The following is a 12,832-nucleotide window of genomic DNA, read 5'->3' on the forward strand; positions in this document are numbered from 1 at the left end:
ATAAAAAAATGACATATCGAAAGAAAACAACTAGATGGAGAATCTCAATTATTTAGAACACAGAAACAAAGACCGAAAGAAAACCGGTGTCAAATGAAAACCATGGAACCAAAACAGAAACCGCCGCCACAGACAACACGACACTTGTATATATCATATAGGACCGCCATACTAAATGCTACCAACTTCTCTCCATACACACAAACACACACTTCTAGATCTAATAATTGAATCATGTAATCAATGGCAACGGAAGATACTTGTAGCAGTCGACGAAGGAGAAGAGAGTGCTTACGCTCTCTCGTGGTGCCTTAACAATGTCGTCACCGAGATTAATTCAAAAGACACCCTCCTACGTCATACCACCGCATGTTGTCTACTCAGCTCTTGACGGAACAGGCCAGTACAGTACAACACAAGCGAATTAATTAACCATTATATTAGTTATAACCAATTCATTTCTAATAATCATATACATACTCTTATAGAATAATATTATTATTTTGTTCAGGATACTTGTTTTCTCAAGATATAATCACCTCCATGGATAAGTACCGGAAGGATGTAGCTGAAACTGTCATCGACAAAGCTAAGAAGCTTTCCTTCAAGATGTACGCGAGCTTTCTTTTTCTTTTATAAATTAGATATTCACTAACCAAATTTAAGATCAATAAAACCCGTAGTAAATACTAAATTAAGCGACAGATCGGATTTGTGACTGAAGTTATATTGGTCGCCAAGTGAAGTTAGCTTACTTTATAAGTATGATCCAAAATGGTTGCAAATTAATGACCGTTTAAATTCACTAGTAAATTAATTAAAAAGTTTAATTTGGGAAAATGAAAATGTACTTCCATTTGAAAGGTCAAATTCAAGAAAATGTCAATTTGGCAATTCAATACCCATAATGCCTACACTTAAATCTTGTCAAATTGATGGCTTTATGCATTACTCGACGACATTTTTAATTAATATGCAATGTTTTCAGACCTGGCCCGAACGTCGACCCGGACGTCTTACCGGGTCAAAGGTCGGACCGACATTGACCCGGATGACGTCATAAATTATATATATATATATATATATAATTACTAATATATAAAACATAAGTCTTAAAACATCAATTAGAGAGTATTATTATTTCAAAACATGAAATTAACAATCTGTTACAATCAACATAACAACCAAATTGTTACATAATACAGTATTATTGATACTATAATGGTTCAAAATTAACAATCTGTTACATAACACAGTGCACACTAATAACAATCTGTTCATATCACCTTACAACCAAATTAGATATCAATTGGAAATTAGTAACACTAGTAGCAAATAACACTAACAACCAATCTGAGTCATCATTTTTAGTAGCAAACAACTAAAAACCATTAGCGGCGGCCCGACCCGGCCAAAACTGAAGAGATTTAACAATTAGAGAGTTACTTACCGGCGAGACTAGATCGAACTGGAGCGGCGGCCGGCGGGAGTTAGGAACGCTGGTGATTTGGAGTGGCGGTGTTTGATGGAGACATAACAGGGTTTTGTCATGTTATGTGAATATGTGATTATATTATTCAGAAAGAAAGCAGAACTGATAAAAAAAGAAAGAAAACAACAACTTGCCGGTCTGACCGCCGGGTCACCGGGTCCGGTCCAACCGGCGCCCGCGCGAACCGGCCGGTCCATTAGAAAACGGGCCTTACACTGCGACCCGGACCGGTATTAGTCCCGGGTCCCGGTCCGACCGGCCGGCCGGGTTTCAAAACATTGCTAATACGTACTAACAATTTAGTTAGTCTTCCATTTAACAATTCAAAACGAAAGTGAGCAACAAGTGGCAGGTAACTAACCATATTTTGCCACTTGTCCAAAAAAAATTCTCACCGGAAGCCAAAAAAATCTTGTTGGAATCTAAAAAAATCTCGTCGGAAGCCTAAGTCTAAAAGATTCCTTTGCTCTGATGATCTAAAAAAGACATGCCAACTGATAGTGTTATGACGCATGGTGGAATCTTGTTGGTTGAAAATCTTGTCAGCTTATAATTAAAAAGTGTGTGTTTCGACGAGATTGAGTGTGGATATTATGGGAAAACGCCAATCAAAATTGACATTTTGATCATTTTCCGTCAACATTTCAGTTCGAAGATATGAGAAAGTATTAAATCATAACTATATTAAGAAGTTTATTATTAAGTAGAAAAGTGGGCAAAAGTATGAAGAAACTAGATGTATGTTAAAATTTGGGTTGGTGTGTGCAGGTGAAGGTGGAGACAAGAGTGGAGATTGGTGATCCAAGGGATGTGATATGCGAAGTGGCGGAGAAGATGGCGTTGACATGGTGGTGTTGGGCAGCCATGGGTATGGTTTGATCAAGAGGGCATTTCTTGGAAGTGTGAGCAATCACTGTGCGCACAACTGCAAGTGTCCAGTCTTGATCGTCAAGAGGCCCAAGAACGTTGCTGCAACTTCTACCACTTGACGTTGAAGATGATGTTATAAGTTATAACTAATGAATTGTGTCTGACGTTCGTTTCTCGTTTAGTTAATGGTTGATGTTATGAACCTTTGTTTTTTATGGCTTAGTAATTACGGCATGAGCTGTAAATTGCAAGAACATAGTGATGATAGCTTTCAACCACTGGTGTGAGCTGCAAGAATATATAAGCATGTATTCAGAAGCTGTTTATGAGACCCGTTTCCGTAGATTCTGACATTACTGTAATTTTAGCCTAGACATCTAACAATTCATTTGGACGTGAAGAAGACAGGCAGCAATGAAAACTTTAGTTGATTCTGTCATTCGGTCACAATCATATAACAACTTAAAACTTAAAATGCTGACTGCCTCACTGTGTTGGAATTATGGACTGGTTCGGGTAAGTCAACGTGGCCGACCGGGCTGTGACTCGTGAGAGTTACACCTTGGGCAACGAACTAAAATCCGCTTAAATTGTTTGATCGGTAAATGACGAATTTAGCATGACGATATTATAATGGTCATAGATGATATAATGGTTCGGACTTTAAACGAAGGTTGGATCGAGTTTGGACTTTGGGCCCGGTTAAGATTTATTATTAATAAGTAATAAGATTATAAGTATTATATTAATTTATAATAATAATAATCCAATGATTGACTTGGGCCTTACTCCAAGTTAGTTGGAGATCTATATAGATATTTATATATACACATCTCGTGAATAATAACCTGTAAGGTTTTTGTTCTTCTGCCGCAAGCCAAAAGTCCAGCCACCACTACCGATATCGTTACCAACCATCGCTACAGCAAACTACCGCACCGCTATCGCCGCCGTGTTGCTGCCGTGTTCGCGCCACCTTGCTGCCAACGCGCCATCACCACCAACCGTCATCGTGTTCTGTTCGTCACCTAGCATCGTTCGTTGTACCTCGGTGTCTCAACCGGTTATTCATTAACCGAGGTAAACTTAAATTTATTGTCAGTTTAAATTTATGTTTCTTTGGTTGTTTGACTCGTACTCGTATCGTTTGTAACCGAATCCTGTACGGTTCCGTTGCATGGTGATTACTCGTTTTTATATTCCGCTGCGTATTCATTTATTAACCTGATTAATAATTATGAAACCTTTATAATTAAAACCGGGTTTAATTGTTAAACCGTTGACTGATCACCACTGGAACCCAACACACTGTTGCTATGAATGGAGCTGAATAAATTCAATGTCATGTACATGACCCCAAAGAAGTCAAATAAGCCCAATTACAACCCATACGATAGCTCGGTATTTATAACCTACCCTAGACTCGTTAAAGTAAACAATAAAAACAAAGATAAACCAAACGTAATAATTATCTCTGACCCTTAAATAACTTTACCTACTCTCGAAGGCTCCTTCCTTATACCGTAAGCCTAGTTAGTCTTGTTCTGCTTGCTAGGAAGAGTAGCCTTGTACACTCCTTCATGCATCTCTATCTTGATCATACCAATCTCAGTCTCATAGCCCTCTGGTATATGCACGCCCGCAACATAGTGCTCCGTCTTTTCTTTCCCTGGTATATGCACGGCCGCAACATATTTCTCCGTCTCTTTCCCCCCTTGGATTATAAGACAGTCGTTTACAAAGGAGGACACCACATCCTCTATCTTGAATCCAGGCATATTCAAGAGCACACACAGGCCTTCACTAGTTAACTCCATCCGCTTGAATTCTCCAGTACTCATTTTCACATACAGACTTCCAGCAGTCTTCTTCTTATAATTTGTGAACGACCTATGCACCGCATTTCGGCTGGATATTTTTGGGATCATTATATATACTAGAAACGAGGGATAAAACAATATGTTTTCGAAAAGAACAAAATCTTGAAGATTAAAGAGTCTAAGGAAGCTAGTGAAAAGGAAATCAGACAGCAATTTAGTGATCCCGTACTCGACTTTGGGAGCGTACATATATACCATCTGCCTTTTGTTTCTTATTTTCGTCTCCTTTAAACCACCTTTTTTGTTGGGAAACTTCATGCCAGCCAGACAGGTTACTCCGTCTGCTGCGTTGCCTTGGAAGAGCAAGTAGTTATCAGAAACGCTTGTAACGGAACGTGCATAATTATAATCGAAGGATACACGTAATAAGCCATTGTCCATTTCCTTCTTCTCCAGTCCAGGAACCGGAACTTGCAAAACTATCTGTTGGTTTTAATGTATGACAATGAAACCGAAGGGGCTCCTGGCGATAATGTCAAATAATACTGAAAGTATTTTTCATAATCTATAACTGAAATCCCAAATACGTAATATTAATTAATCAATAGATAAAAAAAATATAATAACATATATATATATATATAAGCAAAAACAAAAAAAACCACCGTAACTTGGAAATTTAGTATAGGTTCGATTGAACATGTTCTGACGTCTGCCATAGATCTTAAGCAAACGATATGCAGAAAGAGATTTGGTGAGGTTGGAATTAGTACTCATGTGGCGCAGGAGGGAAGCCATGTCGGTGCAATATGATAGTTTAGAAGCAGATCGAATACTAATGTATTAGGGTTTATATATTTTTTTGGTTTCTGCTTGCTTGCAAAATAAGTAAACTATTTATTTATTTATTTATTTTAGGAGTCTAATAGTGGTGCATGCCACATTAACTATAACTTCCCGCGATAAAGGAGAGTAAAATAGGAATTGTTATTCAATAGGATCTTGACCGGTATAAATGTATAATCTTACTACACTAATAAAGTAATTATACAAGTTTTCCACGCAGGCCTGGCTCCGAGAAACACAAAAAAATTTTGGGCCGAAAGCGAATCTAAATTTGGGCCTTCAGACTTAAGTAAAATATAAACTCGATAACGCAAATAAAAAACAAATCATACGATGATAATATTAATTTCAATCAATGTTGCAAAAGTCGCTAGGCGGTCCCTAGGCGGCCGACCCCCTTGGAGGGAGTACTCGGAGTACTCGGAGAGTACTCGGACATGGTAAATATAAAGAAAATTAATATTTGGTTATTATATATGTGTCAAATATCATAAGTTTACTGATATTTATAACAAAATAGGTGAATGTTAATATAAATAAAAAAATACATTTTTAAATATAAAATATTCTAAAAATTACTAATCATTAATTAAAAAAATGATATTTATTCTTTAATATTATTGAAATAACAATTATGTTTTATTTTTTTGAGTCAAAATCGGCCCAAGTTCACCGATAAGATGTGACTCTGACTGAGATTGACCACATTTGACCGATTCTTAGTAACTAGGCGGATTTACAAAAACTCGCCTCGGTGACATACCTTGTAGCGAGTACTCGGCCTTGTAATCCTACTTTTACAACATTGATTTCAATACACAAAACATAAATATTGTAGCAAAATAATTTAATTTACATACCTAAACGAAACGAAACGAAACGCGATGCTCGACAATTTTTGCGTTTTTCATTACCGGATAGGCATTTGTATTTAGGAGGCATTTTTCTAAAAAATAATATATATGTGTTAATTCAATAAACAAAAACAAAGTAACAATTAACAATCAAACCTACTGTTGACATAAACTGATAAACAACAATTCAACAACTTTTATAACAAAACTGACAAACTGTTAGTCTGTTACTAACCCAAACTGATAAACTGAACTCACTAACTTTTATAATTAAAGTATAAAACTAAACAAATTATTTGTTAGAACTCACAACTCAGAACTAATTACTAACCGCTGACGGAGTCGGACTGTCGGAGTGTCGAAGCAGGGTGGTTGGAGCCGGCTGCACCGCTGCGGTGGTGGTGGACTGGTGTCTGGTGGTGCAGGCTGCTGGCTGCCGGCGGTCCGCGGTCGCGGTGGTTGGTGGCTAGCTGGCGCCTGGCTGCCTTTTTGAGTTTTTGTGCAGTGTGCACTGGTACGTTGGTATGGATAATGGAAGACAAAAGATTGTGATGGTTGTTAGGTTGTATTTTATTTTTTTAAAACCTCCTTGAATGATTAATCATAAATGGGTATGGGCCTAAACAAATTTGGGAGATTGGGCTACAAACAAATGAACAATTCATAAATCATAAATGGGCCTAAACAAATTTTTTTTTATAAAATATAAAAAAAAAAATTTAAAATTTTTGGGTCTACCGGGTGGTCGGGCCTATGGCGGTAGACTACCCTGCCATGGCCCTGGGCCGGCCCTGTTTTCAACTAGTATGTTTACATAGGCTTTCAACTCATTAAGTTTTCATTTACATAATTTCTACATGTTAATTTGAACATTAATTTGAAACATCAACTCCTAAATGGTTATAATTTATAAACATTGGGTTGAGTTATTCTACAAATGCCAACAAAAATGAGAAGTGTGAGAAGTTATAATTAATTGACATGTGTTAAGTGGGTACCAAAGAAAAAAAGGGTATAAAAGTAATAATACACATTTTCTTTTTCCACATGCAAATCACATATTAATTTACCCATAATTTTTAAACATATATATATATATAATTTACCATAATAACAAGCTTTTTGTTGTCTTTATTATAACTATGATTTTGTTATATAAAAATTAAAAAAAATACGCCAATGTGTCATTTTGCTTACAATTGTGTCTTTCGGTTTGTTATTTGTGTTTTCGTCATGGTTTTCAACTGATCATTGTGTTTTTTTTAAATGTTAATAACACCGTTGTATAATAATATGTAAATATAATGAATAATACTAACAAATTAATTATCTAATCTATAAAACACAATGATGAATACATATTACATAATAACATGAAACGTAAAACACAATAATAAATACATATAATACAATAGGCCGGACTATAACACAATGGCCTGAAACGTAAGAGTGTAAGACACAATGGTAAATACATATAACACAATGATCTGAAACGTAAAACACAATGAAATCTACATATTACACAATGACTTAAACGTAATACACAATGAACATAATACTATTTTTCGCCGTTATTCTCGTTAAAAAAAACCCAAACCCCTATCTGACTTGTTCCGACCCAAACCAAAACAACCTTTTTTAATTGACCTGTTTTATGACCCTAACCATTCCAACCATTCTAACCCAAACATGTTTCGACCCATGACCCGTTTGACCCAACCCAACCCAACCCATTTGCCATCTCAACTCAACTCCGGCCATATGATATGGATCACTAGGGAAAGCTCGGAAGCATGGCATCTATTCTAGCAACCATGACATGGATAGTAAGAATCATAAGAGATTTGGGTGTTCTAGGAATCACGTTGGCTGTGTATACCAATACCCTATCAGCTCTTAAACACAAAAGTCAAAACTGTTGACTTTATAGTAAAAGTAAACAAGAGTTTTGACCCGAAGAAATCAAATAAGCCAGATTTATACAACACGTTCCAACTGAGTCAAAACAAAAGTTGTGTCCAGTTATCAACATTAGAATGAATGAAATGCCTATAAGAAATGAACAAATCTTAAACCTGCAGATTGATACAACGCGTTCCAACAGATCCAACTAAACTAATATGAGTATTTAATTAATAAATAACTTGTCAAGATACGCGCAATAAAGTCGGGTGTCATTAGATCTTTCGGTCGTTATTGTCAAAATCAACACAATGTATTGGTTTAACAAAACATGTGTTCCCTATTGTCATTAGATTTTTCGGTCCCTATTGTCAAAATCAACTGCTTGATCGTCACAAACAAACTTCCAAGTATCAAGTTATATATATATATAAATATCCTTTTGCTTGAACCTTACAGAACTAGTTACCAGTGGTCTCCTCCTTATGCTTTCTGGGAAGAGTTGCTTTGTACACTCCTTTGTAAATCTCTTTCTTGATCATACCATTCTCCGTCTCGTAGCCCTCTGGTATATGAAAGCACGCAAGATAGTGCTCCGTCTCTGATTTCCCTTCGATTACAAAAATAGTGTTGTTTTCAAAAGAGGACTTGAAGTTCTGTGTCTTGAATCCGGTCATATTTAAGGACACGCATAGGCTTTCACCAGTTGACTCCATCTGCTCGAATTCTCCGCTGCTCATTTTTACGTATAGGCCTTCAGCAGTCTTCTTGTAATTTGTGAAGGACCTGCAACTCGCATCCGGGCAGGCTATTAATGGGAAAATGTTCTGTTGTAGATATGTGCGATCAAACAACGCGTCTGCAATCATGAAGACGTATATATTATATATAATAGAGGGATTTCTTCTGCTTGATATTAAATTACTGATTAAATAAAGAGAGACAATAATAAACAAATAAATAAATAAACCAGAGAAAGCATCAAGATCTTCGAGCTTCCGGAGTTGGTTGGTGGTGCGAAGGGCGGCAGACACAAGGTTAGTGAACATTAGCAGTCTGTACTTGAGTGTGTAAAGGGTCACTAATAGCAGTCCACCTCCCTTGATCAGCCATTTTAAACCCCTCTTCTTGTCACAGGTCATGGGCAGATTCATGCCAGCCAGGTAGGTTGTAACTCCGTCTGCGGTGCGGCCTTGGACGAGCAACTGGTTACTGTCAATTGTTGCGACCACATCTTCTACTAGTCCATCAATCTTCACAACTATACTTAGGTCTACGTCAGTTTCTACCTGCTTAAGTACTCCAGGATCATGTATAACTATGTGCTTGCCTTCAACTTTAGTGAAGGATAACGAAGAAGCTTCGGGCATCAATAGCAATTGAGTCTTGAGCCATTGTTGATTAAATGAAACTGAGGGAAGTCCAAAAGTATAGTGCATGTTACCACATGCATAAAATTAAACAGGTGAGTAATATAATTATAAGATGGGCAAGGAAAAATAAAAACAGGTACCGTGACTTGGCGTAGGAATATAACTTCGGTTGCCAATGAAGTACAGTTCAGGACGCGAACAAGCTACTAATATTCGAGGCCTTGTTTCGCTAATGTTCTATGCGTAAGCAAGCGAACGATATGCAGAGACAGATCTGGAAGCACTACGGCGAAGCATCTCGGTATAATGGAATTTTGGAAGCGCGATCGAGACAAGGGTTTGTGGCTGCTTGGACAATATTTTGAATCTCGTTTGAAATTAGTTTCCCTTGGTTTGTGTCAACAACGAATTCTTCTTATAAAGATTTCCACATATCTTATAATTGTTGTTGAGATTGTTGGAAAATCAGGCCTATAAACGAACACAAAGAAGTCTTTTATTATTCTTAACACAAAAAACCATTTGATTCTAAACACTCAAAACACCTATGTAAATATTTACTAAACCCAAACTAGGTAACATAGTCTATTTAAATTAAACTAGGTTTAGAACCCGCCACGTTGTGGCGGCTTGACTCAAATTTGGTCGGTATCAATTAAATCTGTCATGACACCTACACTAAATCAAAAATATATATGTGAACACCCGAAATAGTGTCAATACACGTACAACGTATGATTAAAGCGGCATACGGTCGGTACCGGTTATGTTTGTTCCGGTACCAACGGTCCAACGCTATATTAGAAATCAAAATAGTAAATGTATAGCTTATGATACAAAACATAATATATATAAAACCATGCTTATTCGGTTGGAAAAATACGAGCGTTGTGGCAGGAATTCGGTCGGTATCGATAGGTTCGCCACGGAACTGGACTAAACCCAAAAAAAAATATTTTTGAAAAATTAATATATATAAAAAAATAACAATCAAAACACGGTTGTTGTAGAGGCGAATCGACACACATTCGGTCAGTATCAGTTAAACATAAAAGATAATTTCGTGTATTGTGGTTAGACGGGTGATACATGTATTGTGGTTAGACGGGTGATACATGTATCGACCTGTTAACCTGAATATTTACAAAGCGAGGAATCAGAACATGACCCTTATTAAAACTTACGGTGTTATATACGGGTTTCGTGGGACGGATTCACGAGTTGAACCCATAAACTGCTACTCAACCTTACATCACTACTGAACCCAATATTTAATTATACATGAATATACTTGCTTAGTTGTTCATCTTGTCTCACCTAAAAATTGTCTTAACTAGATAAATAGTAGAAACAAACATCACGTATGTATATTATGTCGGACCGCTCAAAGAACTGCGTAAAAGTATAATTCTAGTATTATTTTTTGCTTTTATTTTTATGTTTCAATAGTTAAATCTATTTTATATGTTTTCACCAACATTCATCCCTTTTCATTACAAATATACATTGCAATTTGCAGTTCATGCCATAACTATTTAAAGCCCATAAAAGCAAACAGTTCAGTAAGATCGACCATTAACTAGACAAGAAATAACTATCAGACTCAATTCATTAACTATAACACCATCTTCAACATCAAGTGCTGGTGGAAGTTGCAGCAACGTTCTTGGGCCTCTTGACGATCAAGACCGGGCACTTGCAGTTCTGCGCACAGTGATTGCTGACACTCCCAAGAAACGCCCTCTTGATCAAACCGTACCCATGGCTGCCCAACACCACCATGTCAACACTCATCTTCTCTGCCACATTGCAGATCACGTCCCTTGGATCCCCGATCTCCACTCTCGTCTCCACCTTCACCTGCACACACCAACCCATTTTGTCGAATCAGATTCACCAAAGCATCATGATCAAAAGCAAAAGAGAGAAAGAAACTTTGTTTTGAATGGCACGCATCAGGGTGCGTAATGAGTTTAAGCAAATTAGAAATTTGAATGTTTATTGTGGCGAGTCACAAATTGTAAAAATCCCTCCCTCTTGGTGTAAATTGTTCTTTTTGATTTTTAGCATGTTGCCAAAATTCGTTTCTTATAATATCTCCGCTGTCCAAAAATTAATAATATTAAAAAAATATATATTTAAATAATCTCACTCGATATAGTCTCATCTAACGGGTTAGCTGCTAAGGATCACATCTTTTAACATATTTGTTCTCAACGAGTCGTGACTAATGAAAGCTTAACTCTGTTAGTCTCAAGTTGCCAGAAAAGTGTTTTTGTCGGAAATGCCAACCTTTTTTTGACAGAAAACTGAACTGAACACCACCACCACCACCACCACTTGAATACCATCGATGAGCACCACCACCACCGTCGCTGGAAACCTTTTGCGTGTTAAAGATTTCTCTCATTCTCAACCGACCAGAAAAGTAAACAGTCATTCGTCCTCGTCGTCAGAGCCTTAGTTCTCCGTATAAGTGGTTGGATGCTCGCCGGATTTGCCTCAAACCGTCCCCAATCACCATCACATAGCTGGTGTGACCCTCTTTTTCTACCGCCACTAACTCCAACGGTGGTTCTAGGGTTCTGAAAACCTTAATAATTGAGGTTTTTACTATAAAAATGTTTCTAAAGGTCACATATAAGGTTACAAAGAGTTTTCAGATGAAAATGTTTAGTTTTTCGGCAACCAAAGATTAACGCAGTTAAACTTCTGTTAGTCGCGGCTTGTTTGGGAACAAAAATGTTAAAATATGAGACCTTCAGCAGTCACCCCGTTAGTTAGGATCACTATTATTTGCCGATAGTCCATAGTTAGGATTATTTAAATTCAATTTTCCATTTAAAGAAAATGCTAAACGTATTTTACACATAATTTTCTAGCATTAAAGCTCAAACAAATAAAAAAGAAAAGGAAAAAAAAAAGAACTCACATCTTGAAGGTCTTGGCAAAGCTTCTTGGCTTTGTCTATCACAGTATCGGCCACCTCGTTCTTGTACTTATCCATCGTAGCAATTATTTCTTGAGAAAACAAGTATCCTGACAAACACAACATCATGTAACTTTAACTACTAATTTGATCACTGAATCAATTACTAATCAATTAATAAATCTCATATACGGTCTGTGTTGTACCTGTTCCATCGAGACCTGTGTAAACAACATGCGGTGGTTTAACATAGAGGAGTACGAGGGTGTCTTTAGAATTATTCTCGGTGACAACGTTTTTGAGGCACCACGAGAGACCATAAGCACTCTCTTCTCCTTCGTCGACTGCTACAAGTATCTTCCGTTCCTTCGTTGCCATTGATGTTTGTTCAACTGCTAGATAGATCTAGAGGGTGTAAGTGTTTGATTAATTGATTGATTGTATTGTATGGAATGGATAAAAGTGGGTTTCATGTTTAATATTAATAAGGTGGTTGGTCCCATAAAGTATTTACAAGTGTCAGTCAACTGTGTGGCGGCGGTTTCTGGTATTGCTGCTGTTTTGTTTAACTGATTTGCTTTGATGGTTTTGTTTTTTTTATTTTGACACCGGTTTTTGGTCTTCGTTTTGGCAAACCTAGTCTTCGCCTTTTCTTTTAAAATTTATATACATTTATCTCAAACGGCAAACAAAACGCAAGTTTATTACGAGACAAAGCTCAAAACAAACAAACAATCGGGCTGAGC

At 36.9% G+C, this 12,832-nt stretch overlaps 2 protein-coding genes and 1 pseudogene across 2 annotated transcripts in view; 1 reads left to right on the top strand and 2 right to left on the bottom strand.

Moving 5' to 3' along the window:
• The window catches only part of LOC143633674 (putative elongation factor 1-gamma 1), a 153,461-nt gene that overhangs the window by 121,639 nt on the left and 18,990 nt on the right, over positions 1 to 12,832 (bottom strand). The window lies entirely within an intron of this gene.
• Positions 176 to 2,841, top strand: LOC143632577 (universal stress protein PHOS32-like; annotated as a pseudogene).
• Positions 10,522 to 12,542, bottom strand: LOC143631161 (universal stress protein A-like protein). Its single transcript, XM_077100010.1, has 3 exons — positions 12,293 to 12,542; positions 12,090 to 12,196; positions 10,522 to 11,017 (listed from the first exon to the last, which is right to left on the bottom strand). The coding sequence occupies exons 1-3, from the start codon at positions 12,462 to 12,464 to the stop codon at positions 10,793 to 10,795; spliced, it is 504 nt and encodes a 167-aa protein (XP_076956125.1). The 5' UTR covers positions 12,465 to 12,542; the 3' UTR covers positions 10,522 to 10,792.

Source organism: Bidens hawaiensis, unplaced genomic scaffold, assembly GCF_021521415.1.
Source record: "Bidens hawaiensis isolate Kalapana, Puna unplaced genomic scaffold, B.hawaiensis_p1.1 tig00000512_1, whole genome shotgun sequence".
NCBI classification, from domain to species: domain Eukaryota; kingdom Viridiplantae; phylum Streptophyta; class Magnoliopsida; order Asterales; family Asteraceae; genus Bidens; species Bidens hawaiensis.